The following is a 25704-nucleotide window of genomic DNA, read 5'->3' as shown; positions in this document are numbered from 1 at the left end:
ATTTGAAACCTGAAATTGTCTTCCTCAATGCATAAAATAACAAAATAATTACTAAGATCCACATTTTGGTTCTATATGATAATTTCAGTTATTATTGAAGCTTTCAAGCTTAGTTCTACTTATGATTTATTTTTTAAAATAGTTTGTCATCTTATCTGTTTAAAATATACAAGATAGTTTAATTTCTCTTAATATTAAAATCCATACATAAGTAGTCAATAAATTTCAATAAATAACATCATAAGGATTTTGGATCAAATAGAAATTAAAATTAAGTCATTTGATCCCCTATAAATACTCAACCGCAATCAACAGAAACTCAAACCATTAATTAAATTTTAACGTAAATTAAAATAACATTCTCTATATTTTAGAGAGAAAAAATCGAATTCCCTATGATAATTCTATTTTATTAACTTACAACAATGTTTTTGTAAGGATATAAGTAAGAGTATTATTCAAAAAATTAATGTTTGGTACGATATATGAAAAAGCGTCAATACAATGCTAAAATAATTAACAAAGTTTTCTGTAAATCACAGAAACAAAAATCGAGCAAAATTTGAAATAAAAATAAAAATGCAATTTCCTCTATATTTGAAGCTATTACACACACCTAAAATTACTTGTGGAGTTGAATATTAATTCTGGAACCAAAATTTAACGACTTGGTACTTTTAACAGTCGACTAATACAACACAATATTGTTGGAGGATTCAAGGTGGGAAAACCCAAGTCATGTAAACTATATACAATAAAAGAGTACAGAAAGGGGTATTTAAACTGTTGCAGGGTCGTTGATCACACCCAAGAAATCATCTTTTATGGTACCTATGCAGAACTGCCAAAAGAAGACGCATTATATCAGATAAGTGAGTTGAAAAAAAACACATTCAAATTTAAAACCACATAAATATTCAATATGCGAAGAAAAAGTGATTTGTGTCTGAACAGTTGCAAAGTTCATATCTATAGCACTACAATTGAAGGGAAGGAAAACATGGACCAACACGTGCAGGAGTAATAAAACTTAAGAGCGTTCAACCTAGTATCATACGCTTTCTAAAATGATATTAGTTTTACAAGGCCATCAGCATCATTAGTTCTTTCACACAAGGCGTACAAATAAACATGGCGGGAACAATACAGGCAACAAGTGACATCAAGGTGGTTAAAATAATATCATTCTGATTGCATTCAGTAACTGGAAAATATCTCTACTCATAATTTTCTCCCGACATTCAAGAGTTTACTTTGCAGCGTGGAGTGCCAATGCTTATTTGCATACCACAAATATGGGCGTAAATTTATAAGACCATCCTGGTAGCTAGAAACATTGCTTAGTAAAATTCCTCGTTTGATTACTTTGGACAAGGGTTAAGTTTACCAGCAAACAGAGCATAAATTAGCATTCCAGAGACGTAAAATATCACCAGTTTCATGATATTGACAGACTAATGCAAAGATAGTGGTCATGAGATGAACTATGCATTAAAATTAGCAAAAACTGAAAGGCTCTTCTCAAAGGCATTTGTAATTGTGAAAAATTATGTGGGAAAAACAAAAGCTATATCCTTTACAGAGCTAAAAATCTTTCTATTATTTTAAATTTCTCAAAACAGAATTTAGTATAAAACTGATGGAGCTTAAGTTAACAGCAATCAACAAAATAAAGTATAATGCATAATATATGTACATACAATTTCAGTAGCATCCACTCGAGTCCCAATTATCTTTAGTCTAACTTCACTATCTTTTTGAATCTTAACCTGCAAAAGACCAATTTACTAAAATAAATACATAACCCATAATCATCAAATAAGGCATGACAACAAACAGAATATAAATAATTTGCTCTCTTCTTTTCCATTGGGGAAGCAATAAATGATACATACAGATCCATCTGAAGTAGTGTAATTTGGCATGTCTCCAGACTGGAACTCCATATCATCCGGAATCAACTAAAAAGGGGACAAAAAGGGTCTCAAAAAACAGATCTATGTATAAAAAACTACAATTACATTTTGTAACTTTTCAGTTTCAAAGTAATGCCGTAATTTATTTTAATTTGATGAAAAACAGGGAAAGTTTTAATGGGTTGAGATGTATGGTAAAACTAAAGCATACCCATTATGATTTAAAATTATAGATGCCACCAGCGATCCCATTATAAACTGATGTTAGTTAGTGTTAGGTTCCTGGGTTTGGAACCTAACAAGAAAACACTCAAAAGATAGAAACAGAAATAAAAGAATGAGTTTTGCTATTATTCACCGTAAACGAATCTCTTTACAAGGACTGGGTTTGGGAGCATAACCTCCCTCCTCAGGATGACAAACCCTGATAAACTACAATCAAACAATCGACCCCCCACTACAATTGATTATTTGCTATTTATACAACCAATAACCCCGCTCTTCCTAACTGCTAAGGCAGTTAAGGCAGTTGGGCATTTAATGTTTTATTCCCTCACTCGTAAACTCTCCATCCCTAACATTACACCCCGCTGCCGAACAACCTTGTCCTCAAGGTTGGAAACGGGAAGCTTGATCTCATGGCTCCTCTTCATCCTCGTGTACTCATATGAATGGAACCCTCTGGCAACTGCCCTCCAACTCAAGTCTGGAGGTTTGGGTGGTGGCAATTCCTCCTCCAATGACTTCCATTCTTCTTGGATTTTATTAGCTTCCAACATTCTGGTCACCTCTTTTCCAGAATTATAAGCTTCCAACATTCTGGTCACCTCTTTTCCAGAATTATAATCCCTGAAGAAATGGTCTTCGATGTCTTTCAAAGCTTCAAAAAGTTCTCTCCCCTCTGCAGGTGCCTCACGAACGGCAAGGCCCTTCTTTCGTTCGCTGGTCCACCTCTTCACAAAATCCATCCTTCTCTCCCGACCATTGATTCTTCCATCCACCTTTCCCTCCTTAGCCTTCATTCTAATTGTAAGCCCGTTCGGCCAATTACTAAGAGATTGTATGGACTGTAAGACTGTTCGGCCTTTGAATGTAACTGTAAGACCGTTCGGCCAATGACTAGGAGATCGTTTTGAGTGTAAAACCGTTCGGCCTTTGACTGTAAATGTAAGATCGTTCAGTTCCTCCTGTCCTTTCACGTTCGGATTCGGCAATTCTTTCCTGTTCGTTTCCGGACCGTTCGGTTCCTTCAGTCCTCTCGGGTTCGCAGCTTGTAGTGCTAACCCGTTCGGCTTCGTCAAGCCTCTCCCGTTGGGTCCAGCAGTCTTCTCTTGTTCGGATCCGACCGACCGCTCGGCCACTCTCGATCGACCTGGGGTATAGCGCTTGGCCTCCGACCGTTCGGTAACTCTCGATCGGCCTGGGTTATAGCGATCGGCCTCGGACCGTGTCACCTCACCGTTCGTTCGTATCTAAGACGACTTGTCTTCTATGGCCTCGGACCGCTCGGCCACTCCCGATCGGCATGGACTGTAGCACTTGTCCTCAGACCGCTCGGCAACTTTCGATCTGCTTGGTTTATAGCAATTGGCCTCGAACCGTGTCACCTCACCGCACGTTCGTCCCCCAGACAACTGGTCTTCTATGGCCTTAGACTGCTCAGCCACTCCCGATCGGTATGGGCTATAGCACTTGTCCTCAGACCGTTCGACAACTCTCTGGAACTCCTCAACATCCCTTGCGATCCGCATCGCCACCATCCATTCCTGCGGTTCATGCTGTCAGACTTGATTTCGGATGTCCCCTTTCAATCCCACAAGAAAATATCCCAACAGCTGCTCGTCCGATACCCTCTTCGTTCGACCCGCCAATATCTTGAAGTATCGTACATACTCGTCCACCGTCCCCGTCTGTCTCAATGCTGTCAACCGCTCAACAATGGTTCCAAACCTTATCACCAAGGCTTCCTTCAAACCATCCCATGAACGATTCTTGGCTTTCTCCTTCCAAGCTTTGAACCAGTAGCCAGCGCTCCCCTCCATGCTCACATACGCTAATCGTACCTTCTCTTCCGCTACTCCTTGAAATTCGAAGAATCGCTCCGCCCAATTGATCCAGTTCAATGTATCTAATCCTTCGAACACGGGCAACTCCATCCTCTTTCTCCAATTGAACCGCTCACCTTCTCCACCCCCAATTTCGTCCTTGCGTCTCGTACTCCTATTGGCGTTCACAGGAGCCTGACTGTCGTCAGACAGTTCCCCTTGAATGCGGTGCCGTCCCCCCGATAATCGCCTTACTTCTTGAAGATCCTGGCGTGTGGCTGCCGAGTCTTGTAGAACTGCCGCCGTTTTCACCTTCATTTCCTCCCTTGACGACTCCATCTCCGCCTTTCGTCCATCCATTGACGGCTCCATTGCCGCCATTCGTTCCTCCATTCTTCCTTCTAGTGCGTTTAATTTTTCCCCCCTTTGTCTTCGCTCTCGTTCCTCCCCCGAGCACTCCCTTCTCCTTCTCTGATTCTCGTTAACAGTATGTTGATCTTCATCTACAAACCCTGGACTGCCTTCTAATCCCTTTTCCTGGTTCCACACCCTTCCTCCAAGAACTCGCAAGAGTTCTCTGGTTTCCTGCCGCATTTCTTGCATATTTCTTCTCCATTCTGCTAGGTCCCTTTTCTGTTTGCTGATCCTCCTTTCCCAAGAATTGTCTCTTCCTTCCATGCTTCCCCTTTCTTGACCACTTCTTGATCCGTTCTTGACCCCTCTCCTAAGGATATCCGGCAGGTCGGACCAATTGTTAGGTTCCTGGGTTTGGAACCTAACAAGAAAACACTCAAAAGATAGAAACAGAAATGAAAGAATGAGTTTTGCTATTATTCACCGTAAACGAATCTCTTTACAAGGACTGGGTTTGGGAGCATAACCTCCCTCCTCAGGATGACAAACCCTGTTAAACTACAATCAAACAATCGACCCCCCACTACAATTGATTATTTGCTATTTATACAACCAATAACCCCGCTCTTCCTAACTGCTAAGGCAGTTAAGGCAGTTGGGCATTTAATGTTTTATTCCTTCACTCGTAAACTCTCCATCCCTAACAGTTAGTATCAGCAAACAGAATGTAAAAGAAGGAAGGCAAAAAATATGTAGGGGAATTTAAGCTTTGATTACAACTTAAAGTTGGCAAAATCGCCTGAATTATAATCAGTCCTCCTGACCCTCCTTAATTGCACCCTCTTTAGGTAGCCTGCTGAACAGCCTCCAGCACTTCCAATGTGTTGGGTGTGAGGGGATGCGCTTAGTAACACATAACCTAGTGACATGACCTAAATAGTGCATACTATAAGGATTGGGCAGTTCTCACTTTACAAACCAATTTTGTGGAGATGCGTTATGTCCTAAAGCCCAATTTCTAAGAGATACCATTCATATGTAAAAGAAACATCAGATGGTTATATCACTTTTATTTTTCACTCCTGCACTTGTGCACCTTTACATAAAGAGGAATTAGGAAATAGCTAGAGAATACATATTAAATAAAATATAGATTAGAAATGAAGTTATCTATAGTCATCCTGTCCTAGCCCAAAATAATTCAGGCATTCTCTGATAGGTTTAGGGGGAAGGTTATGTAAGAAGAAATAAGGGGATAGACAGTTATAACTGTATGGGGGTTAAGCTGTTGTAAACAGACTATTTAATATAGTCTGGACAAGGTTGTTTTCTTCAGTTTTTCAGTGTTATTTTAGACAAAGGGAAGAAGAGACAAGTCCCTCTCAAAAGACCTGGTGTTGTGTGCGGATGTTCTACTTTCTGGGCAGACCAAACTATCTGGTCCCTTTGCAAGATCATCCAAGAACCTGTCTTGGAGTTCTTTGAGGAAATAATAAAGTATGGGTACCTATCATTGGTATTCAGAGCCTCTTTCCTGGTGTTGTGGTGGTTGTGAGGCATGGTAAATATGCGAATGGAGGCAAGATTGGATAGGTTGGAGCGAATAGTGAAAGAACATAAACATGAAAATCAGAGAAGGTTCCAAAGATTGGAGGAGATGATTAAGGGGCTGACAGTGGTGGTACAACGAATCACATCCTCTGATTAAGGAGATGCATGAGTCTCCTACAGGAGGACATAGTGGTTATTTTCCAAAGGGGTCCTTTATTGGGAGGGTATGAAAAAAGACATTAAAGAGTGGGTTCAGTAGTGTAAAGTTTGTCAAAGGAACAAAGCTGAAACAATTGCTCCAACAGGCTTATTACAGCCTCTACCCATTCCAACTCAGGTCTGGTCTGACATTTCTATGGATTTCATTAGGGGACCTGCCTAAAGTCCAAGGGAAAGACACAATCCTAGTGGTGGTGGATAGACTCACTAAGTATGCTCATTCTTTGGCCCTAGCTCCCCCCTTTACAGCAGCAGAAGTAGCTCAGTTGTTCATTAAAGAAATAGTAAAACTTCATGGGTTTCCCTATACGAGTGTCTCTGATAGAGACAATATTTTCTTAAGCAATTTTTGGAAAGAGTTGTTTAAACAGGCCTCCACAAAACTCAAGTTCAGCACTGCCTATCATCCCCAATCGATGGCCAAACAAAGGTGGTTAATCGCTGCCTAGAGACTTATTTTCGTTACATGACCAGTACACATCCTAGGAAGTGGCCAAAGTGGTTGTCTTGGGCAGAATTCTGGTTTAATACTAACTACAGTGCTTCTACAAAGATGTCCCCTTTTAAGGCCCTCTATGGCTGTGACCCTCCTCTGCTGCTAAAAGGTACTACTATCCCATCCAAGGTAGTGTGAATCAATTACAACAAGAATGAGATGATATATTGAGGGAGTTGGAAGAAAATTTATGCAAAGTCCAGGAACAGAATAAGGTGCAAGCAAATAAACATTGGAGGGAGGTGGAATTCCAAATAGGTGATTGGGTGTACCTTAAGTTGCAACCTATCGTCTGAAATTGTTGGCTCACAGACCTAATGAGAAGCCCAGGCCCAGACTTTACGGTCTTTATACAGTCAAGGAATGCTTAGGGGTTGTAGCTTATAAACTGGATCTCCCTACTCACAGCAGAATTCATCCAGTCTTTCCTGTTTCCCTCCTCAAGCGCGCTGTCCAACCAACCACTCCAGTTCAACCTCTTCCACCTATGCTTACAGAAGATTTGATGTTAAAGGTCTATCCAGAGGAGCTGCTAGACGTTTGCACTTCTCCAATGGAGATTTGGAAGTTTTACTTAAATGGCAACACCCCCATCCATTGAAAACAGTTGGGAAGATGCTACAACCATCAATACGAAATTTCCTGCTTTTCAACTTGAGGACAAGGTGAAACTTCATGGAGGGGGTATTGATAGGTTTAGGGGGAAGGTCAATGTAAGAAGAAATAAGGGGATAGACAGTTATAACTGTTTGGGGGTTAAGCTGTTGTAAATAGACTATTATATATAGTCTGGACAAGGTTGTTTTCTTCAGTTTTTCAGTGTTGTTTTAGACAAAGGGAAGGGAGAGACAGGTCTTCTCAAAAGACCTGGTGTTGTGTGTGCGTATTCTACTTTCTGGGCAAATCAAACTGTCTAGACTCTTTGCAAGATCATCCAAGACCCTGTCTTGGAGTTCTTTGAGGAAATAATAAAATCTGGGTACCCATCATTCTCCCAATTAGAAGTCTCTATTGGATAATTTTGGGGTTACGAAGTACTTTGGAGGGGGTGGATATCCAAAAACCTCATTTGCAATATTTTGAAATATCAATAAATGAAAAACATAATTTTAGCATTCTAAAACATCCATGGCATTCCAATGACAACAATAATAACGGACATATAATTTTTAGTGTTTAGCATGAAGAACAATAGCAAGAATCTTTTAGATATAACACATTATAAAAGACAAATTCCAAAGACAGGAATAATAAAGGACACACAATTTTAGTGTTTGACATGAAGATCTATATATAATATCACATTGTAAAGCACAAATACATACGTGGTTGGAAACAAAGATTTGTACAGGTCCAGCTTCAGCAAAAAATCCCATCTGCACAAAACAGAACTCAACCGCCATAAACCACAATCTCCACAAATTCGAGTTACACAGCGTAATTACTCTAAAGAGAAAGGAACTGTCCAAACCTTGTTCACCATGGTGACGACAGCTTCCAAGATCTCCCCCTTAAATGGTCTGAAGACAACACATTGGTACTTAACTGGAAATGTCACAAACCCTGTTCCATCACGAATTAGCCCTTTCCCTATGTTTTCTATCCCTGTAACTGCCACCACAAATCCATGTCGACCACTGCAGAATAGTTGAAAATCCAAATGTTAAATCCATCCAAGGTCCAAAACAGTCAGTTAGAGAGAAATGCTTTGTTGTTCCACTATCTGAATTACATACTTGGCATGAAATCTAATCACAAAATACAGTTACAACTAACATTCCCAATTATCATCCAATAATTAAAAATACATACTTTTCCTTTTTCCTTTTTCATTTAATCACGATGAAGAAAAAATATCAATGAAGAACAAAACACCTGCAAGTGCCTTCCACATCTTTCATTAGCTTGGAAACAAGGTTATCACGAAGGTTACGACCAAAGTAGCGTGGATGGAGCTGCATATTTCGCTCCAGCACTATGTGGAAGAACATTTTCGCGTTTCTCCTTTTCCTCCCTTCTTACCCAACCTTGACAGTTACTTCTGGCCACAAAAAGCAGAACAAGAATAGACTCCAACTATAAAAAAACAAAAAACCAAATTCTAATATAAAAATCCTAAAACCTAATGAATATTATGTTCAATCCTTCTCAACAAAGTTCTAAACTTCGATTGTTATACTAAATGCGAGAAGCAGGAGCATACCGAAGTAGAAGAGCAATAACACTGAGTATGCGAACTTCAATGGTCAAAGTGAAGTAGGATATGCTGAAATTTAGAGAGAAACAACGTCATATATTAGCCTCTGTGATAAACGAAAAAACAAACATAGAACAGTGTATCGCAACTAGGTAATCAGTGTGATTGTGATTCCTAATATTAGGGTTTTCAATGGAAGAGTTTGATGGTGTAACGGACCATAATTAAGATTAAAAAGTGACAAGAATTAACTACACGTTATTTATACAACAAAGTCAGGATGGCCGAGTGGTCTAAGGCGCCAGACTCAAGTTCTGGTCTTCGAAAGAGGGCGTGGGTTCAAATCCCACTTCTGAAAAAAAAATTTTGATAATTTTTTTGTTGAAAAAAAATTTTGATAATTTTTTTGTTGAAAAAAAATTTTGATAATTTTTTTGTTAATTTGATTTAACGGAGTTAATTTTTTGCTGAGGTTGAAGGTTGACGTGTAAATTTTTTTAAACGTGGCATGTTGAGAGTTGAATACGTGGAATTTGGTGATTAAAAAATCTGAGAGGAATGTGCTTGTGAGAGTCTTGTGAACCTTGCGCGAGACTAGGTGATGTTGTTCTTCTTTCTTGCGGTGCACAAAGGTGGACAGTGATGGAGAAAGGAGATCTTGCGATTTTGATTTTCGCTTGATGGTTATGAGGCGCAGCACAATGAAGATGATTGTGGCTGGTGGTCTGATTTCGCCCAATCTTCATTAGGGTTTTTCTGTGATTGGGTTTTCCTTTACAGATTGAGGAAGACGGTGATGGCTCGCGCAGGAGGAGGGAGAACTGTGGCTGATGCAATTCGCGATTTGAAGCTTCTACAATGGAGAAGTTTCTACATCTTTGCGATTTCTGGCTCTCCGGGTCTGATGATGAACGCGAGAATGAAGATGCTTCCATGGTTGACGTCTTGCCCTTGCGGTGGTAGTTTAAACGGCGCTGTTGCAGCGCGAAAAGGAAGCTCTGGGTGGCGACAGTCGTGACGGCTTGCAGTGTTGGATGGTGTTTGAATGACGGTGAGGGAGGTTGATGAAGATGTTCGCGAACTGGTGGAGAAATCGAACTCGGGACAACGTTGCGATTCGCGTTCGAGGGTTCTACTAGAGAAGATGAAGATGGTTGCTGGAATGTTGTAAATTGATTACGCGAAGGCGGCGCAAGGTGGTCTTGCGGCAAGGTGGCAGGGTGTCTAACAGCGGCCTAGGGTTGCCCATGGTGCTGACAGCGGCACAAGCACATTCCTCTCAGCATGCCACGCTTAAAAAAATTGACGCGTCAACCTCCAACCTCAACAAAAACTTAACATCATTAAGCCAAATTGACGACAAGGACTCAATTGATTGAAATTAGCACCATTTAGGACTTAATTGAGAATTTTAAAAAAATAGGATCAAAAACCTAGACAACTAAATGAGTTTAACCTAAAATTTAATATAATTGCATATTAAAATTAGTGAAAAAACATGTGCTATGTGTATTTATTTTTTTTAATTCTAATAAAAAATAATCAAATTATTATTGTTATTATATATATATATATATATTACTTCACAGAAAATTGAAATAAAATGAAAATTTTTATATTAAAAAGAAATTGTATTTTTATCATATTAAATTAACTATTTGTCCTAAAATATACTATTTATAATGAAACCTATTGAAGCTGGTTGAACTCCCTTTAGGAGGTATATTATAATCATTATTTGAAATTCTAAAATTTCCTTTTATTCTGCTTTTATAAATTAATCCGCAGAGGATTAAAAAATTAATAAAATGCTATTATTAGAAAAAAGAAAGAAAGATAAGAATCTAATTTTTACGTATTGTAAATGTAAACATTTTGGTACGTTTAAAACATTTATACTAGTTCTAACTTTTGTGTAAATAACAGTATGTAATTGAAATATTATATAAAATAGGCTTAATACCCTATTGTTGAATTAAGTGAGAAAGGATTAAAAGGTAATGCGGTGAGCGTGGATCGAACACGCGACCTTCAGATCTTCAGTCTGACGCTCTCCCAACTGAGCTATCCCCGCTCGTTAAATATATAACCTAAACTTTATTTTATCTATAAAATATATATATAAATATATATGTATTTATTATTTTACTTTTAAATTAATCTTATTTAGTTTTTCTATATGAAGAATGTTTATGAGAAACTTGCCTAATAATTTAATAAAAGAAGATAGCCTCTATGAGTTATGTCATCAATTTAAGCATAGTTATAAACAGAGTGCTTGAGTTGAAAGTATTCATGATTGCTAACTGGTGAATAAGCGAAGGAACCAAGGCTTTCGTTTGAAATACTGTGATTCTGTGACCCTTATTTATGTTGCAAAATCTAAAGAAAAGAAAAATATGTCATAAAGATTTGCTTCTAATCATGTATTCCAAAATCATATTCAAATATTCAAAGACTGCTTCCACAACTGTCTATACATTCTGTGGTCAGTGTCCACACGCACACTTATAATATTCGTAATACATGTGAAAGTATGTGCATAGAAAAAATACAAGAAAAGAGATAACATACACCAATCAAACTTCACCTTTTGATGAATGCACTCTATCTTCATAAAATCAGCTCCCACTTGCATAAAGTGCAGGCACCAAAAACCAAAGTGAAAACAAACCAATACCCTCTAAAAAATGTAATCTAAAGAGAGAGAAAGAAGTGTCATTAGTCAAACAAATTCTCAAGTGCATTTCTCTTTCTTCCACATGCAACCGGTAACAACTCCTTTTGAGTTTGGCTTTGAGGAATGTCTTGGATAGATGACAGAATTGACGACTCACTTCCTATAATCACTCCTTGCTTTTTCATATATTCCACTTTGTCTTGGAAGAGGTAAACCAATCCAATGATAGTGACTTCCACAGTGAAAAGGATAGTCCAAAGTGTGGTGCTTTTTAAGGTTCTCTTATGGTAGGCTTTCAAACCAGTGTAAATGTTGATGACCCCCGCAAGAGAAACTATTGTTCCCAGTATCCAATGTAGTAAGTACCAATAACTCCTCTCTTTTTTTCCCCTGCAAACTCAGTTACAAATTATATAACATTACTATACTAGGCAAAGTTTGCTGTTTGGAATAATGAGCTTAGCAGGTTTGTAAAACCAAGTGAAAATTTTGATGAATGAACCTGTGTGGTCTGAAAAATCCAATCAAGCCTTGCACCAATATAGCACCATAAAGTGCCAGGCCTAACTTCTGATGGTTGTTATCAAATGAATTTTCAAACTTTTTCAGGGACATTGCAGCTCCAACTGTGGCAAGAAGTACTGAAAGCATCTGTTCGATGAAATGTTAGACTGTGAACAATGAAGAATTCAAGGAAAAAAAACTGTATGTTTGTATATACAATGCATCAAAATTAGAACAGAAGCCCACAGATAATATGAATGTATGTTAATTCTTGAATAGTTAAGTTTGTTGATGATCAAACTTGTTAACTTAAAGGAGCCAAAGTAATATAAAGCCTGTGGTCTGAAAGGGAAAGAGAGAATAAGAAAAAGCACTTTGTGCACTAAGGTAGAAAGGCACATAGGTATAAAAGAACAGAAAATTCTCTGCGACTTTACATGTATAACAACTCCTAATTAGCTCAATTCAAATGATAATCATGACATAGTGGTTAACTAAAAGAAATAAAAAAAGCAATATGAAGGTGTGGTCGAAAGGAAAATAGATCATCGAAAAAAGCTCTGTACACCCCACTACTAAAGTTAAAGCAAGTTATGATTATGTTGTAAAACAAAAATCAAAAACTTAATGATGGCATGATGTAACTTTCAAGAAACATCTCATACTCTAAGTCTACTTACTATATTGCCACTACTCCTATTTTTTGAACTTTCTACAGCATAATCAACACTTCAGCATAATAACGTGAGAGGTTAGAGAAGTAACATCAAATCAATCTTATGGTCAAGATTTGGCATGAGTAAAACCAATTTTGACATATAAATGGTAGAAGGGTGAAGATCAATTAGCTCCACTCATGGTACTATACTTTCCCTACATGTATGTGACGTGCATGCTAAAGTATGAATAGCTTTTACGAGAAGAAATAGAAGAGAAATGACCTGAAAACCAACATGGAGATAGAAGAGCACTTTACTCCTTCTAGATCCGGGTTCTGCCTTAATGGACCCTCTGATGAGAAGTATTCCCAGTGGCATTAAAAAACCAGTTGAAGCCCACAGTAGCAGTCCATGTACTGCAATATCAGATGTCTTCTGTCGATTCATCTGATATAGTAAAAGGTGGGGTGTTAGCCAAACAAATGAAGTTTACTAGTTTGTGATAATCATGTATGTAATCAAGGGGCATTGGTTTGGTGAAGAAGAAGCAGATGAAGATGATGAAAAGTTATAAATGAAACTACAAAGAAAGAGGTACTACCTTGTAAACTTTGTTATTTGTGTTGTTGTGACTACTAGAGTGATTGCCCTCCTCATAGGCCATGCAGTCACTGAATAGAAGAGCAGAAACATAAAATGAAGCCAATGGTTTCCAAAGGGTATGCATTCTCACAACCCAACAAGAGGGAAAAACTGAGCCTACAAATGGCTACCCTTAAGAGCTCTCTCTCTCTCTCTCTCTCTCTCTCTCTCTCTCTCTCTCTCTCTCTCTTTGAGTTTTGATGATGGTTTAGGATATGATTGTTTTTTGGGATGGCTAAGGGAGCTTTTAAAGTGTGGTGAAGGACTTCATTCCTCTACTTTTTGTATAAGAAGCTTTACAAAAGTATGTAATATGAATATACTAATTAAAGTGCAATGGTGCTTTAATTGACCTAAATCCAACATGGGTTAGTTGAGTGTAAACGTTGGAAGTATTAAGAAGTGAGTAAAATCTAAAAAAGGTTAAAGTTTGTTCATTTGAAGGTGGGGTTGGTTGAGATTTGCTTACATTGTCATGGACGAGTTGAATTGTGAAACGAAGAGGTCAAAAACATACAGGAATGCACTTGACTTGAGAAACTGACACCAACATTTTGTAAAGGTAACATAAAGTGGACAACATAAACCGGCATCACCACTCCATACCCATTGTATTCTTGCTTTCAATTATTGCTTTCTTCCATTATTTTGAAAATCCTTATTATATGCATAATTATTTATAATTTTATTATAATAATATAATTTTTTAAATTTCATTACGAATTGTATTGTTATAAGATGGTTGTTTATGGAAACGATATTTTCAAAATACCACCCTTTATTAATGGCAAGAATCCAACTTCTTTCTGAATACAATATAATGCTCTTAGTCCATCTAAAACGTTTTGTAATATTGTGTCATAGTGTTGACTATGTGTTTATTATTTATCCTTAGTTTCGTAACATTGTTGAGGATACTAAATTGTAGTGATTTTACATATATTTTATTTCTCGTTTCCAAAATTTGGCCACCAAGAGGTAAATTATCAAAGTCCAATTTAGAACTAAGAATATATATATATATATATATATATATATATATATATATATATTATAATTATAAGTTGTCACAAAGAAAAACAATACAAAGCAATTCAAGAAATAAAGCGTCATATATAATAATTCGGTTAAGAAGAATGTCAAGCATGGGTGTGGGGAGAGATTGATCTGAAGTCCAATTGTCATCAGATCTTATTAAAAAAATGAAGATGGACATAAAACATCATTCGGTACCCATAATGAAAACTATGAATGACTTCTAATGACATTTGGTTTGAAGAATGCTGCAATCACATTCCAATTCTTAATGATTGAAGTTTTTCAGGAGATGTTGAAAAAATGTCTTTGGTTTTTTTATTATGATATATAGGTATATAGTCTGACGTGATAATCTCATTTAAAACATTTAAAATTGCTGCTCAATTTCAATGGCATGGTATGCATAAAGACATTGCTAATTTTGTTAAATAGTACCTCATTTGTCAACAACTAAGTATACCAATGATTTTAATGGAGAGATAATGTCACAAAGAAAAACATCACAAAGATAATTCAAGAAATAAGTGTCAAAAAGAATAATTTTGTTAAGGAAAAGGACGACGTACAAGAGAGTCAATTTCAAATATGGGAGAGTATGATACAACAAAACAATTGGTTATAATCTCAGTAGTTGCTTTAGAGTATAGAAATATTCTTCTTCCATTGTAATGAACTCATAATGCCATAATGCATACAAAGACTTGTCCACATTTTCATTTCTTTGCGCATTATCTTTTAGTGTAAAAGTATTAAAATAACTTCCTTTGAATTTGTCCGCTTTTTGTATAATGAGATGCAAACGTAAATTACAAAAATAGGGTAAAAGGAATACAATTTACAGAACTGGATGGTGTCTATCGATGGGGGATTTTGAGTATTTTCTATGAATGTTTAGAGAAGAATTAAGAAAAAGTTAAAAACATTTGCGACGCCCACCATGTTTTTTTTTTTTTCATTTTACTTATATTTGTCTTCTGAAAAGTGTTCATAGCTTAAAAGTTAGATATTTTTATTATATAAATAACAATAGTAGTAAATATTTTATGATGCGTCGATGAATGTGTTCAGTGTTTACATGTGCAAGAAATGGTTTGTTTCAAAAGTCATTAATTTGCACATAAAATTAGTTCAATTATAAATTATTTCACTTTTACCTTCTGTTTCAATAGACAATTTTGTCGTTTGTTTTAGAAATTTAAATATATTAAATTTAAATTATTTTCATTTCAGAATTATATAGTTTTCTAATATTTTATTTGAATAATATAATTCAAATTTATTACATTTTAATTTTAATTATTATCAAATACAAAAGTTTATATTTCAACTTTACATACATTGATTAAAGGTTTAATCCTTTTTGACGTCCCTATTTGTGTAGGAATGTCTCAGATAGGTCCTCGTTTTCTAAGGTGTATCAAAATGGTCCTTAATTTTGAAAATTGATATCAATTGAGTCCTTTCCGTTAAGTTGGCTGGACGGCGTTAAAAAAATTGATGAGTGGGATGCTGAGATGACGAACGAACGCTCGTCCACCACCGAACGAACGCTCGTCCACCAGCGAACGAACGCTCGGCGACCACCGAACGAACGGTCGTCCAGTGTGGAACGAACGGTCGTCCAGCGGTAAGAGGTCGAAGAGCGTTCGTTCGCTGGTGGACGAGCGTTCGTTCGTGATCTCAGCATCTCACTCATCAATTTTTTTAACGTCGTCCAGCCAACTTAACGGAAAGGACTCAATTGATATCAATTTTCAAAATTAAGGACCATTTTGATACACTTTAGAAAACGAGGACATATCTGAAACATTCCTACACAAATAGGGACGTCAAAAAGGATTAAACCTTGATTAAAAAACCACTACAGACTTCAACATAACTTCCTAAATGTTAAATCCTAAGTGACACCATCTAAAAGTAATAATTGTTAATGTTAACAAAAGATGTTTGAGATCAGGAAAGAAAAATATTGATATTGAATAAAAAAGTGTATGAATTGATAATTAACTTATATTAAAAAAAAAGTTTAATAATAAAATAATTAAAAAATACCTACGATCAACTTTAATTTTAAAAAAATATTTATAAACATTAATAAAAAATAATATTAAATTGATGTCGTCTTGAGCTTGATTATATCTACAAAAAAATTGTACTGATTTTGAACGACTTTAATTTAAAAAATATATATTATTAACATTAATAAAAAATAATAATATAAGTGATCATGCCCTTAACTTTGGTTAAGTCTATAAATCTGGACTTCTTTTGAGCAGTCATATCAATATAAGAGATATGGATTTAAAAGAAAAAAATATAAATAATTTAAAACTTTTAACATTTTTAAATGAAATTTAAAATTAATTATTTTAAATAATTAAATTAATCTCATAATGTTGTAAAATTTTATATCTAAATAATATGTTTTGTCCTTTTTTTATAATTAAATTACGTTTTCTTAGTCAATGTCTATTCTATAATAATTAGTCTTTTCTTCCTAGTTCGCATTAAATCTCAAATTGCTGGAATCGTGCTAACGCAGTAGAATGACATGACACCAACACCTATTTAACAAAGTCTAATTATCATTTAACATCACTCAGTTTCAATACAAAACTCTCATCACCAATATAAATAAGTAATCATTAAACCATATTCTTTTTCCCAGAAATAATACAGGGCAATCAGGTCTATTTTGGTGTTACTATATTATATATGTGATCGGGATCACGGACTCGACAAAGTAATATATATTGGTAAGAGTATCTCGACCGGTACCAACGATGAACCATTAGTAGAGATTAGGACAAAAAAGGACTAACCATAATTAACAAAAAATTAACAAATAAAATGAATTAGCAAAATTTTAAATAAATTAAGGAAGGTAATCATCTCGGCAGTCTAGACCTAACTAGACAAAAGTACGTAAAGTCAATATAAATATCATTGTTATTGAGATAATTAATTATATATTTATTATAACTTTTGTTATTACTTGATATATTTACCTGATTTAGGTTTCAAAGTATTTTTTACAGGCACACTCCTTCCTGAATGAGAATGATATTTGTATCTATGAACATCTCATAATACCTAGAAGCTGAAAAGAGATATTTCGAATAGAAGCCTAATAGTGTAAATAACCTTTTGTGGAGTCCTTACAGTGTGATTTCGGTTTGATAAGAACATTTAACGCCCATCATGGGATCGAGATATGCTCTGTGAAGAAAAAATGGCCCTATTATTAAAGATGTAGAAGGAGTTTGCAGAGTTCAAGAAAAGGAGTGCCGAAGAGATGGATGCGTTGACGGAAGAGAATGCAAGAATGAAGAGAAAGGTGGAAGAGGTGAAACATGAAAAAAGCAAACGCGTCACCACCCCAACAACAAACAAAGTATCTTGTCCTCGACCAACACCTAAAATGGCGGAGAAAAGTGGTTATGCCACGAATCAGCAAACAGATGGCACCTTAAACACTTTCACAACCCCTAGAAGGAGCCATAAGCATCCTTTCATGAGATAATGGAAACTCTATCAAGTAATTGGAAGTCCCTGACCATAAACGATTGCGATTTACTCTCAAATGAACGCATTGAAATTTATGTCACACAAGTTAGTTTGTACAGTGATTTTGTTATGTGTACACTTTTTCCTACCTCCCTTAAAGGAACGACCTTGAACTAGTTCACTCGACTTCCTCCTTTATCTATTAATTTCTTCAACACCTTGGTGACACACTTTAGTACTCAATTTCTACAAATAGATCTCACTATTGCACATCCATAGCGTCAGTCAACATAAGGCAAAAGAAAGGAAATCACTGTAGGACCCAGAAAAAATAGTTATCTAGAAAGGTGATGAGCGTGGGTACCATGAATTAAAATAATAGAAGATAAGTATTATTGAAGTGAAGTATATCATAGATGATTAGAATACCTTGTTATAGGTTGGTGTTCATGGGTTTAATTCTTGGTGTGTGCATAAAATGTGTTTAATTATTTTATTATTATATTAAATGTTTGTGTGGTATATATATATATATATATATATATATATATATATATATATATATATATATATATATATATACACACACACACACACACACATATATATATATATATGATTTGTTGTGCATGATTGTAGTAAAGATAATTGTGATGGTGGGTCTGGTTTGGTGTAATTGTTTAGAACTTATGTGTGATGTGTTCGAACATAGACTAGTCCATATCTATATTGGTTTTGTTTTGGCAATAGGCATTATAAACATGTTTTCTTAATTTTGGGCTTGTGAAAAATAGTATTGAATAATATTAGTTTATTTTACTTCATGTGGGGATTTAACCATTTTTGCAATTACTGTGAATTTTGGGGTTCAAGGCATCGAAACTATGATTATGGTGTTATCATTATACTTGGGTTATCTTTGAGTTATTTGTAAGAACCTAGAAAATAGAATATTAGAATAGATATGTGTTTTAAAATAATGAGACATAGTATTTTAATGTTAAAATAATTCAATAATGTAAATATAATTTCATAAATGTTCATCATCTAAAACACTCACCATTTCTCTAAAACTCGTTCTCTGAGTTCCCTCTCCATTCTCTCTAAGATTTTTTACTCCTGAGATATCTATTCGACAATCAAGAAGTGTCTAGGAGATCACAACAGTGAGTTCTTCATCCTCTATCGATCAATTTTCCTTATAGAGAAAGTAAGTTTCTACTTCTTTTTCTTTAATTCTTAGTTTAAGACACATGCAATTGGAATTTCTCGCATGTGTCATCTAATCTCTCTTTCTAGCTCCTTGTAGATTGATGGTCCTAAAGACTTACTTTGATCACGATGTTGTGGTTTGTAGGACTTTTTAGAGTTTCTAGAGTTAAGGTAGGGGTAGTACGTTGTTTAAAGCCTTGGAAGTTTTCCTAATCAGGAAAGGAAGCTAGTTACCATTTTTAATCTAAATTATGAAGCTTGAAATTGTGATAATAGTATTTAAAAGTTAATGTATGTTGAGCTGCTTATAGTTAAAATGATCGTTTAGTGTTAATCATGTTTTGATGAGTGTGCTTAGTTAATTTATGTATAATGACATTGATGATTCTGGTTTGAGAATTGAATGAGCTTGTGGATGTTGTTGTTATGATGTATATATGGTATAAAATTGATGTTGTATTTAGAAGTGAAGAGTAGGCTGAGTTATAGGTTGATTTTGAAGCTTAAGAGGGGGTTTTGATAGGCAATATTTTGAAGTAAGGGTCGAATGAGAGGAATTGAGTTTTTGAGTATGTTGTATGATCATGTTAAACTTGTTTGAGCTTTGAGATAGTAGAAATATGGTGTAGAACTATGTGGTAGTTAATAGAATGTGTTTTGTATGATTTTTAGTTCATTTTAGAGGTTTTGAATAGGAAGATTCTAAAGTAATAGATTTGTACTTAAGAAGGTTTGGGGTCTATTGATGGGTTATTTCTAATTTCTTTAAACCGCTAAGTTGTCATGGAAACCTAACTCGAAAGATGCACTTAGTTTTTTGTTTTCTCAACTTCTTAATTCAAAAAAATGAGCTGGATTTAATTACAATTTTTCCAATTTACATGTTCCGTCATTAAAAGAGTACTATCAGCAAGCTAAGTATATGTCATTAAAAGAAATGTGAAGTGAATAAACCAATGAATAAATATTTGTATGAAAGAGATAAAAAGGGATTTTGTTACTATCTAATCTAAAAACCTCGTCGAGAAAGAAAGATATAAAATGATTGAATGTTGACGATTAAATTAATCATAGTCATCAAAATGCAGTTAATGTCAAAGTTTTATTGTTATGTATGCATCAATTAATTATATTTTAATAAGGGTGATATATACAGAAAGACCCAAAATTATGAATAAAGTTAACTTTTTTGGTCTATTTTAAAACTAAGTCGTATTGTTTGTGGCAGACCATATATTCAATCAATAATTCGAGTAGGACAAATGTTGAATAATAATTGCAATCATTACAGTGCCATAGTTTTCAAGATTTGGCATAAAGTCAATATCACCATGAACGTTAATTATAATTCATAAAAATTCCCTACACTTTCTTTTCCTTTAATAACGTATAAAGTATGGAAGATTGGGACTAAAAGGAAGTGGAAATAATGCATTTTTCTCAAAAAATATTTCAGTACATATTATATTTAGACGAATTTCTTTATATGAATTTTCAAAAGAATAAGAAAAAAATTATAGTATTTAAATAGATTAATGGCAAACTAAATTGTAAGAAAAATATTTAAGTTTTCTAAATTTTCTTTTTGTTCTCCTATATTTAAACTAACTTTAACTTTTAGGGAAAAATATTTTTTTTTCTCTTAAAATTCATAACTTTTTCCAAAAACAAAAAATCATGCTCAACTTCAAATAATTAATATATATTTTACTCGGTTGGAAGGAATTTGGATTTCATAACTGTACGCTATACGGTCGAGTACTTTTTTACAATCAGATCATCGTTAAACAACTGTACAGATTATAACTGAATACATTTTAATGTATGCATTTAAATATATATATATATATATATATATATATATATATATATATATATATATATATATATATATATATATATATATATATAAAAGGTGACTTAACCAACTTATCTATGAGTTTATCAAAACTAACCGCGTATCAATTACTATTAGGTTTAATACCTCTTTTGGTCCCTAGAAAGGGGCCAATGTTCAATGTGGTCCCACCTTTTTCTAGAAGTTCAATGTGATCCCATCTTTTGTAAAAAGTGTGCAATCAAGTTCTTTTTGGAAACGGCGTTAAGTTTTTAACGGAGCAGCTGACAGGGTGGACTGAAGTTAGCTACGTGGCTTTGTGTGGGTAATACGTGGCAGTGAGAGGGTGATACGTGGCTGTGAGAGGATAAATTTGGTAATATTAGTGAGGTTAGGAAATCAGAAGTTAGGGTTTCAGGAGTTTTAGAGAAATTGCTAATTTGGGATACGAATGGCTTCTTCTTCTGAAGGGTGTTCGTCGTGTTCGAGAAGTTGGGGCAAAGGATCTTCTCGGTGGTCCCATGGTTGTGGTGTGAGAGGAGGTGGGATAATCCCTACTTGTTACTGTGGTGATGTTGCTGTAACCAAAGTGGCGAGAACTACGAAGAATGCTGGGAGAAATTTCTGGGGTTGTCCACGTTACAAGGTTTGAATTATACCCTTTTGAGTTAAAGTTTTTTTGAATTGATGATGCATTTGTTGATAGATTCCATAACTTGGTGAATAACAGGGTGGATCTGCAATTGGCAGCTCGTGTAACTTTTTCAAGTGGTGTGTTGAAGAGAAAGTTGATGAAAAAGATTGCACAATGGTGAGGAGGATAAGTCAGCTGGAAAATTCAGTGCAGGACTTGCAGAAAATGATGAAGATCTTAGTTGTAGCTTTGTGTGTGTGTATTGTGGTGTGCCTTGTTCAGGTTCTGTTTAGGTTCATTTAGTTAGATTGTAAGGTGTAAGATGAATTATGCAATTCAATGTATTACGTATTGACTATTTTAATGAGTAAATTTTAGTGATTAATGTTCAAATCAGTCCCCCTGATGTTTTAACAATGTTTAAATCAGTCCCCTGATGTTTTAAAAATGTTGAAATGAGTCCCCCATTTGCTTTAAAACTGTTCACAAAGGTCACCCAAATAATGCATATGATGCTGAATATTGGCACATAAAACAAATACATAAAACAAATACATAAAACAAATACATAAAAGCAGTTTCATTCATTACGACACATAAAAGAAATACAGAAAATCAGTTCAGTAAGTAAGTTAAGTATGTATTACACCACCATGTAACAAATAGTACATATTACACCACCACGAAATTTAAATATCTAATAACCCAATTCTTCTGACTTTGCATCTAAGTATGTTTTCTTCTGACTTTGCATTTTGTTGGCCGGGATGATTGGGGACTTGATGGCTGTGATGGTTCAGGGGTTGGGGAACTTGGAGGTGGCTGTGATGGTTGTGTTGTTTCTGCTGGCTGGGGCTTTAAAGGGCAGTTACTCTTGTTGTGCCCCATCTTACGACAAAGACTACATTTTTTCTTATGGCCACCAACACGCATTTGAGTCTGATCTTTAGTTAGCTCCCATGCTTCCAACCTCCTTTTTTTCTTTGGCCTCCCAGGCATCTTCCTGATCAGTGGTGGTAGTACATCATTGAAATTTGTGGTTTCCCATAGTAGGTGGCCATTGAGTGGAAAAATGATGGACGCATAGACCTCTTCATAGGTGGATCTTGTGAACACATTGGGGACAAAAGTCTGTGGATCAACGTTGGAGAAGTTCATTGCTGCAATTGCATGACAGCATGGAATGGCACTAATCATCCACTTTCTGCAGCTACACTCCTTTGTGTCCAGGTCCAGTGTGAACTTGTTCCCAACTGAAGAAGTATGCCTAACCTCAAAAATCTTTCGTGCAGACCAGCTGAAAGAAATGAAGCACATCAACAATGTAGATAAATAACTTGTATATAAAATAAATTGAGTTATATTACCTTGGCACCCAAAATCTTGACAGATTACATTCCTTCTCAAGTCTCTTCTTTATCTTTGGGCATATTGTGAACTCCATAGATGCCACCTTGGTTCTATTGGTGGCCCACCTTTTCATGAGATAAACTCCGATATCCTCCATCATGGTTATAATAGGTTTTCCTCTTGAATGAATAAGAACACTGTTGAAAGCTTCACTGATGTTGTTATCTAGTGTATCAGTCATTGCTTGACCTGTGAAGCGAGATCTTGACCAAAACCTGTTGCACACTCAAATGGGTTACAATGCATCAGGGATAGTAAATTGTATGTAATGGCTAATGGGTTACCTCGGGGGAATGGCTATGAGGTATTTATATGCTTCAATATTGACTTCTTTAATTTTCAGCATCTCTCTCTCCCAAGCCTGTGGATATGTGCTTGTGGCAGCTGTCCACATCAGGTTTTTTAAAATTTGACCACCAAACCTTTTTCTAAAGTTTGCATACAGGTGCCTCATACAGAATCTTTGTTCTGCCCCAGGAAGAAGCTCTTGGATAGCTGGGACCAACCCCTGCACAAATAATTTTAGTCATAAAACAAGATCCTTTAACAAAGCATTAACTAAAATTGAATATAAGGTGTATATTTACCTTCTGCTGGTCTGACATCCACGTGCACCCCCCACATACTTCACTACCCCCGAGGTCTTCAATTAATAATTGCAAGAACCATGTCCAGCTGTCTTTGTTCTCCACTTCTACTACTGCATAGGCAAGTGGTAGCATTTGATCGTTTGGGTCCCTACCAACAGCAGTGAGAAGCTCTCCCTTGTAATAACCTTTCAAAAAACATCCGTCTAAACATATTATGGGCCTACAACTTTTTTTACAAGCTTTCAGACAAACATACATTCTTTGGAAGATTGTATCACCATTATGAGAGTCAACTTTAATCTGCACTGTTGAACCTGGGTTACACCTCAACAACTCATGTCCATAGTCGTATATCCTTTTATACTGTTCTTTGAAATCTCCTTCAAGCTGTCTTGTGGCAATTAACTTTGCCCTTCGTGCCTTGGATATTGACACATTTGTATTCCATTTTCTTAATGCTTTAGTACGAATATCATTCACCTTTAAGTTAGGATTGTCAACTAAAGACCTATCTATTTCTTCACTCAACCACTGAGCATTCATTAGTTTGATGTTAAGTTGCCTACTACAACCGTGAGTATCAATTATCTTCCTTAATTGCCAAATTTTGCGTGATGGCAAGTACCCACAGTAAGCTACCCATGGGCACTTCCCTTGGCCACCCATGCAGCGCACCCTCACCCTACGCTTATCATTCTTCACAAATTTTAGATCCCTCCCAGCATGAACAACATACCTTCTAATAGCATCCTTAAACTCTTCCTTCCCACTGAAAATGGTGCCCACTTCCCACTTGTAATCTGCCATGGACTTCTGTTTTGTATATTTTGAGAAACCACCCATACATAGTCTATCCTCGTTGTCATCCTCCTCACTTGAACTGTTTTCAGGAGTTACAAGCATATCAGACTCCCAATCATCATCTGACAAACCCCTGCATTGTTGTTGGGTTTCTTCATCATTGTCTGCATCCACATACTCATCACCACTAAGATCATCCATTCCAGGTTCATCATCACTGTCCACGTCCACTTCCAATTCTTCTTCACTATGAACCTCCCCTCCATCCTCAATGTCTGCTTCCAATTCTTGTGCAGTATGAACCTCCCCTCCATCCTCAATGTCAACTTCCACTTCTTGTTCAGTAGGAACCTCCCCTCCATCCTCAATGTCAACTTCCACTTCTTGTTCAGTAGGAACCTCCCCTCCCTCCTCAATGTCCACTTCCAATTCTTCTTCACTTTCAACCTCCCTTCCATCCTCCCTTCCATCCTCAATGTGCACTTCCACTAATCCCTCATTCTCAACCTCAACATCTTCTGCATCCTCCTTGTCATCCTCCCAGACATTTTCATTCTCAGCATCCTCCTTGTCACCCTCAAGATGTGCTTCTCCTCCAATGTCACTACCCTCACCACTGTCTGCTGGACCTTCACATAGGTACAAAATCTCATTGTCATCATTTTCTACAATAGCTGGTTCGTCCACCCCATGCACAACATACAGGTTCACTTTCCCCAAATAATTAGCCACCTTCATCATGTTGATGGCTCCTTTATCATCATCAAGCTTATGTAAAACATGTTGGATATTGTAATATAATTCTTTTACTTCCATGTAACCCAGATCTTTAAGTGAACCTAATACTCCAAAATAACACCATTTATCGGGATCTACGTCCCAATAAACTATCTCCCCGCCCATATACTTAAAGGGGACTTCTTTGATCAAGGTCCCACCGTGATGGACCACAACCTGAAACATGTCATCACCCATCCCTACCCCAACCCTGCAAATGCAAACGGGGACCACTAATTTAAGTTAAACTAATATCTATGGGACCACTATCAACCATCAAAACAAGACAACTTTTCACCCCTACTTAATCCCCCTATAAAGCGACAACAGTGATAACATATACAACAAATACATATCATAAAATTATCAAACATAAACCCTAACCTGATTTGCGGTTTCCAATTTGAGCTTCATATTTGTGGTATCCAATTCGCGGTTGAGATTTCAACACACTTCCTCCACGATGATCAATCCCAAATTAGCAATTTCTCTAAAACTCCTGAAACCCTAACTTCTGATTTCCTAACCTCACTAATATTACCAAATTTACCCTCTCACAGCCACGTATCACCCTCTCACTGCCACGTATTACCCACACAAAGCCACGTAGCTAACTTCAGTCCACCCTGTCAGCT

At 36.0% G+C, this 25704-nt stretch overlaps 4 protein-coding genes, 2 non-coding genes and 1 pseudogene across 8 annotated transcripts; 1 reads left to right on the top strand and 6 right to left on the bottom strand.

Annotated features, from left to right (window-relative positions):
* Nucleotides 1-551: 551 nt before the first annotated feature.
* Nucleotides 552-8944, bottom strand: LOC148205910 (DNA-directed RNA polymerase II subunit RPB7). Of its 3 annotated transcripts, none has more exons than XM_088103932.1 (7): nt 8785-8944; nt 8457-8622; nt 8053-8218; nt 7907-7957; nt 1896-1961; nt 1701-1769; nt 552-841 (listed from the first exon to the last, which is right to left on the bottom strand). In XM_088103932.1, the coding sequence occupies exons 2-7, from the start codon at nt 8570-8572 to the stop codon at nt 779-781; spliced, it is 531 nt and encodes a 176-aa protein (XP_087960058.1). In that variant the 5' UTR covers nt 8573-8622; nt 8785-8944; the 3' UTR covers nt 552-778. The 3 variants fall into 3 exon arrangements, with proteins under 3 accessions (XP_087960058.1, XP_087960059.1, XP_087960060.1); XM_088103933.1 differs by having other exon boundaries at nt 8457-8657; nt 8785-8943; XM_088103934.1 differs by having other exon boundaries at nt 8457-8619; nt 8785-8942.
* On the bottom strand, nt 1986-2939 carry LOC148205912 (uncharacterized). Its single transcript, XM_088103935.1, has one exon. It carries the CDS (start codon nt 2936-2938, stop codon nt 2462-2464), a length of 477 nt encoding a protein of 158 aa, XP_087960061.1. The 5' UTR covers nt 2939; the 3' UTR covers nt 1986-2461.
* LOC148205911 (uncharacterized) lies at nt 3389-5875 on the bottom strand (annotated as a pseudogene).
* Nucleotides 8945-9052: 108 nt separating the features above from the next.
* On the top strand, nt 9053-9136 carry TRNAL-CAA (transfer RNA leucine (anticodon CAA)). Its single transcript has one exon. It is a non-coding gene; the product is annotated as a tRNA-Leu (tRNA).
* Nucleotides 9137-10779: 1643 nt separating this feature from the next.
* Nucleotides 10780-10852, bottom strand: TRNAF-GAA (transfer RNA phenylalanine (anticodon GAA)). The gene has a single exon. It is a non-coding gene; the product is annotated as a tRNA-Phe (tRNA).
* Nucleotides 10853-11180: 328 nt separating this feature from the next.
* On the bottom strand, nt 11181-13592 carry LOC124831020 (cytochrome b561 domain-containing protein At4g18260-like). Its single transcript, XM_088103931.1, has 4 exons — nt 13223-13592; nt 12904-13068; nt 11961-12109; nt 11181-11848 (listed from the first exon to the last, which is right to left on the bottom strand). The coding sequence occupies exons 1-4, from the start codon at nt 13346-13348 to the stop codon at nt 11500-11502; spliced, it is 789 nt and encodes a 262-aa protein (XP_087960057.1). The 5' UTR covers nt 13349-13592; the 3' UTR covers nt 11181-11499.
* An 8958-nt stretch (nt 13593-22550) lies between these two features.
* LOC148205908 (uncharacterized) lies at nt 22551-25267 on the bottom strand. The gene is made up of 6 exons (XM_088112441.1): nt 24922-25267; nt 24782-24810; nt 23489-24739; nt 23186-23409; nt 22859-23116; nt 22551-22772 (listed from the first exon to the last, which is right to left on the bottom strand). Exons 1-6 carry the CDS (start codon nt 25265-25267, stop codon nt 22685-22687), a joined length of 2196 nt encoding a protein of 731 aa, XP_087968567.1. The 3' UTR covers nt 22551-22684.
* Nucleotides 25268-25704: the final 437 nt, after the last annotated feature.

The sequence above is a fragment of the Vigna umbellata genome, chromosome 1, assembly GCF_029865625.1.
Source record: "Vigna umbellata cultivar VRB3 chromosome 1, Vumbellata_1.0, whole genome shotgun sequence".
NCBI classification, from domain to species: domain Eukaryota; kingdom Viridiplantae; phylum Streptophyta; class Magnoliopsida; order Fabales; family Fabaceae; genus Vigna; species Vigna umbellata.
The sequence above is the reverse complement of the archived record's forward strand: the minus strand, read 5'-3'. Positions and strand labels throughout refer to the sequence as shown.